Consider the following 6,056-nt stretch of genomic DNA (forward strand, 5'->3'; position numbering starts at 1 on the left):
CAGATGGTCAGCTTCTCTCTTATCCTCACAGGGCCTTTTTCTCCATGCTCCCATACTCCTGGTGTTTTTTCTTCTACTTATAAGGACACCAGTCTTATTGGATTCGGGTCCTATCCTTTTTTTTTTTTTTTCTTTTCAAATTTTTATTTAAATTCTAGTTAATTAGGGGTGCCTGGGTGGCTCAGTCTGACAGCTCAGAACCTGGAGCCTGCTTCGGATTCTAGGTCTCCTTCTCTCTCTGCCCCTCCCCCACTCATGCTCTGTCTCTGTCTTTCTCAAAAATAAATAAACATTAAAAAAATTTAAAAAATTCTAGTTAACGTACTGTGCAATATTGGTTTCAGGAGTAGAATTCAATGATTCATCACTTACGTATAACCTCCAAGCATTCATCATAAGTGCCCTCCTTAATACCCATCACCCATCTAGCCCAACCCCCACCTACCTCCCTCCATGAACCCTCAGTTTGTTCTCTATCTTTAAGAGTCTCTTCTGGTTTGTTTCCCTCTCTTCCCCCACCTCCATATCTTCATCTGTTTTGTTTCTTAAATTCCACATATGAGTGAAATTATATGGTATTTGTCTTTGAGTGACTTATTTCACTTAGCAAAATACACTCTGGCTCCACTCATGTCGTTGCAAATGGCAAGATTTGCCATTCTTGTTGATGGCTGTGTAATATCCCATTGTATATATATACCACATCTTCTTTATCCCTTCATCAGTTGATGGACATTCGGGTTCTCTCTATATTTTGACTATTGTTGATAGTGCTGCTAATAACATTGGGGTGCATGTACCACTTTGAATCTGTATTTTTGTATCCTTTGGGTAAATATTTGGTAGTACAATTGCTGGATCATAGGGTAATTCTATCTTTAACTTTTTAAGGAACCTTCCCACTGTTCGTCAGAGCGGCTGAACTAGTTTGCATTCCCACCAACAGTGCAAGAGGGTTCCTCTTTCTCCACCTCCTCGCCAACACCTGTTATTTCATGTGTCGTTAAGTTTAGCTATTCTGACAGGTGTGAGGTGGTATCTCATTGTGGTTTTGATTTGTGTTTCTCTGATGATGAGTGATGTTGAGCATCTTTTCATGTATCTATTAGCCATCTGGATGTCTTCTTTGGAAAAGTATCTATTCATGTCTTCTGCCCATTTCTTAACTAGATTATTGGTTTTTAGGTATTGAGTTTGATAAGTTCTCTATAGATTTTGGATACTAACCAAAAAGTTTCAGTGATTTAAAAAGTATAGTTCGGGTTAAAGACCATGTAATGTATATTTAGTCAGTACCTTACCTGGCCATGATTTCCTTTCCTTTTCTTTAGTGGTCTATTTTTCTTTTCTTAAAATATCTAATCTTGATGGTTTTTTTTTTTAAGAATCAGTTTTTTCATCTGCAATGTGGTACTAGTTTTAAGCTTGTGGTAAACAAAAATTTGAAACCTTATGGTAAAAAAAATCTTTGCAGGCTCATGAATCCCCACTCATTTATTCTTTTGATTTATGGACCAGACTCTACCTTACGAAACTCTTAAAGCATTTGTTATGATTTAGTGCAGGAACTAGAGACCACTCTAGGCATTTCCAGCAGACAGGGATTAAATAATAGAAATTCAGTTTCTCAAAATCAGTGGAAGGCCAGCATCAGTGGAGGGCCAGCAGGAAAGGGAATCATGGGAGGAAACTTCTCTTGGATTGTTAGTTCCTAGGTCACACCTCCATGGCTGAAATCCAGAGATCAGAAAGCTTCTGCCTCTGACGCTGCCACAAGTCCCTCAGAACCACAAAACTGGTGACTGGACATACAGAGATGACAGCCTTTGAGATTTCTTGCCACCTTCCTATCAGGAGCTTGGGAAGATGGCTTCTCCCTCACGTCTGCAGTCTAAATCTTGTGCAAATATGTCAAACTGGATGATTCTAACGTGCATCCAGAACCACAGGTGGCTTGTTAAAATACCATTTCTAGCTGAGCTCTCTGTTTTGTTTCATCTAATCCTGCATCATTATTGTGGGTTAACGCTTGTTAGTTGTGTAATATTTCTTGATATCTGGTAGGATGGGTCTCTCCATCTTATTCTTTTCTAGAACTGTCTTAGCTATTCTTGGCCTTTTTGTTCTTTTTGTATTTTAGATTGGTTTTTCAGGCCTTGCAAAAATTACTCTTGGACTTTTGACTGAAATTACTTTGAATTTATAGATGAATTTGGAGACAGTTTGTGACTTTGCGATATTAAATCTTAACTATTAACATTGTATCTCATTGACTTTTGTTTCTAATTTAAAATTTTTATACACTGTAAAATTTATTCTTTTTCAGTGTATAGTTCTGAGTTTGGCAAATGTGTAGAGTGATACCATCACAATCAAGATATAGGACAGTTCCATCACCCCTCAAAAATTCCTTCATGCTACCTACCTCTTTGCCTCTACTCAATCTCCCTTACTCTTAATCTTGGAAACCCCGGATCTGTTCTTTATACCTATTGTTTTTCCTTTTCCAGAAAATCATATGAATGGAATTAAAAAGTATGCAGCTTTTGAGTCTGGCTTTTGTTTATTGGCACAATGCATTTGAGACTCCTCTATTGTTACATATATCAATTGTTCACTCCTTTTTTATTGACGATTAGTGTTCCATTGTGTGGATATACCACAGTTGGTTTACACATTCACATGTTGAGCAACATTTGGGTTGTTTGCAGGTTCTGGTGATTATGAATAAAGCTGCTATTAATATTTGTATACTGAATTTTTTTTATTTAAAAACTTTTTAAATGTTTATTTTTGAGAGAGAGAGAGAGAGAGAGAGAGAGAGAGACAATGGGGGAGGGGCAGCGAGGGAGGGAGACACAGAATTCGAAGCAGGCTCCAGGCTCTGAGTTGTCAGCACAGAGCCCCACACCGGCCTCAAACTCAGGAACCATGAGATCACGACCTGTGCTGAAGTCGGACGTCTAACCAACTGAACCATCCAGGTGTATCTGAATTTTTTTTTTTTTTTTCCTATGGGAGAGTAGGTTTTTATTTCTCTTGGGTAAATGCCTGGGTGTTGGATTTCTGGGTTGTATGGTAGGTATATGTTTCACTATAAGAAATTGCAAAATTGTTTTCTATTCCCATGAGAAATATAGGAGCATTCCAGCTGCTCTGGATCTTCACAGAAGTTGATATTGTTAGTTTTTTAAAAAAGCTATTCTAATAGGCATATGGTAGTATCTCATTGTGGTTTTAACTCCCATCTTCCTGGTGACTAATAATGATAAATGAGCTTTCAGGTGCTTATTTGTAACCCACGTATCTTTTTTGGAAAAGGTATTGTATTTTTTATTTTTTTGCCTTTTAGACTTGTCTTTCTTATTGTTAACTTTTGAGAGTTCTTTACATATTTGAGATAGAGTCTTTTCTTAGATACGTGATTTGCAAATATTTTTTCCTCGTCTGTAGCTTGACTTTTCGTTCTTTTAACCATGTGTTTTGAAAAGCAAACATTTTAAATGTTGTTAAGTGCACTTTGTCAACATTGTTTTGAGACTCGTTTTTTGTTTTTGTTTGTTTTTGTTTTTGTTTTTTGGTTGTATCCAAGAACTCTTTGTCTAACCCACGGTTCCAGAGATTTTTTTCCTATGTTTTCTTCTGAAAGTGTTATAGTTTTATGCTTTACATTTAGGTGATTTTGGCCTCTCTTGTTGTCATTGAGAAGGCTTTTGGAAATCCGATATTCATTACACTGTGGGCTGTCTCATTTAGATACTTTTCTCTGGTTGCTTTAATTTTTTTTTTCTCTTTGTGTTCAGTATCTACTATTACTCACCGGTGTATGGATTTGTTTATTTTATACTTCTGGAGACTAGTCCTTCTTCACTCTGAGGATTTGTGTGTTTTGTTTATTTTGAAAAATATTCAACCATTGTTTTTTTCAAAAGTTTCTAGTATTGCCCACTGTTTTTTCTATTTCATCATCCTGAAAGTCACATTAAGTGTCTTTTTGAAACTTTCCCTTCTATCTTTATGTCTCTCATCTTTTTTTTTTTTTTTTTTAAATATTTTCTATTCATTTATTTTGCTGTGCTTCATCCTGGGGGAATTTTTAACATATATTTAAAATTTTTTGAATCCTTTCTTACGCTGTGTCACATCTACTGTTTTATCCACTGGATTTTTAAATTTAATGATATCTTTTTAATTTCCGGAAGCTCTTTTTAGTTTATTTTCAAATAAACTAAAGATGGTTGGTGCTAATGAAGTGGGGGAATTTGGGTAAAATTGTAAAATGGGCCAAGATTGCCATTTGTTCTCCAGTTTTGTCTTTTTACTTCATTGCTTCCTGCTCATTCTAAGAGAATCATGTGGGATGATATATGTGACAGTCTTTTTGTGTCCTGAAGTGTGCTATCCAAGTATATTGCTAATATCTAGTTATGTGTTATATATTCTATATTTCCCTATATAAGAACCGTTCTCAGGGAAAAGTCAGCCAAGTTCATTTATGCCAAGATATAAATAAGCATCAGGGCTCATGTGATCTCTTCTAGCAATTTCAAGATTTTCACAGAACTATATAGCCTTAAGGATTTACTGGTTATTATGGAATTTAAGGCTTTAACCTGGCCTTTCACAGAGTATGGTTTTGAACAGGGAACCCTCTTTAACACCTCCCAGATCACATAGAGGAGACATTGTTTTGCTTATTTATAAATTGGGCCTCAGCTAGTTTCTTTCTATGCTGGATCTAGTAATGCTTATACCATAGTGTCATTGAGGAGTGAATGAGGCCATGTGTATAAAGTACTTAGCACAGGCCCTGGCCAGTAGGAATTCCTCAGTAAATGTTGGCTCTGATCATTATACCACTGACTCAGCTCAGTTCCGCTGGGACTTATGTCCTAGTCTAGGTAAACAGAGATGCTCGCGTGCAGTCTTGTATCCCTGGCAGTTTAATTCTCCACACGATCCACCTTCTGCCCTGAAGATTCAGAAGGGGACACAGATTCCAGTGGCCGAGAGTTGACCACCTTCCAAGGGCCGAGCCCTGATGGCCTGGAGCAGAGGTTTCCTCCATTGGGAGGGGAAATGCATTCCTTCCAGAAGGGCTGAATCTCTCTGAGGTTTTGCCTCTCTCTTGGACTATGTTCACTTCTAATGTAACTCTCACTGCCGCTCATGGCTGTCAGGGCACTACGATCCCTGCTTTTTCCTGATGCAGCCGTGGATGTCTTTTCTTGCTCTCTCTCAGGAAAACACAGCTGTGCCAAACTGGTGTTTTCAAAATGAGCATTGCTGAAATGGAAAGAGAAACCAAAATGACAGAAAAATTGTGAATAGCATAAAAATAATTACCAAAGCACATGGTTCTGACTTGAAGAATATCATTAGAAACACATCTCGATTCGGACTCTTTGCTTTCCAACTCTTCAATAGCCACATGTGGCTGGTGGTCATTGTATGGGAGCGCAGCTCTAGACCTTTGACTTTCCATCTGAGTGTAAGCTCCAGAAGCAGGGACCATCATGCCTCATGTCCAGAGCTGGCCGAGAGGGGTTCTGGGACGGATTCCTGACCCTCCTCCATTATTGCTGGAATTTGCTGGAGAATGGGGCATGTCTTTTTGGTGCAAATGTTATTATATTTGCGTAATTAACTTACAGTTAATTAAAAGTTCTATTTCTAGAATAGTTTAACACTAGCGTATGTATGTGTGTATGTCCTCACATGTATTTACGTTAGTGTCAAAATAGTCTACAAATGTTAAGGTTTTAAAACCTTACCTATTTATGAAAATTATTTCTTTGGAAATAATGTTTAGGTTGATACTGCAATCAAGTTGAACTCTGGTATAAAGGGCCACTCTGAGAGGAGTAATGCAGAGGAAAATGGAAACAATAATGATGATAAAGGAGAAAATGATTCTGAGAAACCAAAATTGGCTGAAGAAGGGTCAGATGAAGATCTGAACTTGGTTCAACATCAGATAATCCCTGGATGTGCAGGTAGGATACTCACCAGGTGATAGGCTAATGATAATTACAGACATTATAGTTAAAATATTA

The 6,056-nt window shown here is 37.4% G+C and overlaps 1 protein-coding gene across 3 annotated transcripts in view; it reads left to right on the forward strand.

The window, feature by feature from the left end:
* The window catches only part of FSIP1 (fibrous sheath interacting protein 1), a 197,624-nt gene that overhangs the window by 6,654 nt on the left and 184,914 nt on the right, over positions 1-6,056 (forward strand). For all 3 annotated transcript variants that reach the window (XM_058738238.1, XM_058738237.1, XM_058738239.1), the window contains exon 3: positions 5,813-5,996. In XM_058738238.1, coding sequence (XP_058594221.1) covers positions 5,813-5,996 — 184 coding nt within the window. The remainder of the gene's footprint in view (positions 1-5,812; positions 5,997-6,056) is intronic.

This window comes from Neofelis nebulosa, chromosome 7 (assembly GCF_028018385.1).
Source record: "Neofelis nebulosa isolate mNeoNeb1 chromosome 7, mNeoNeb1.pri, whole genome shotgun sequence".
NCBI lineage: Eukaryota > Metazoa > Chordata > Mammalia > Carnivora > Felidae > Neofelis > Neofelis nebulosa.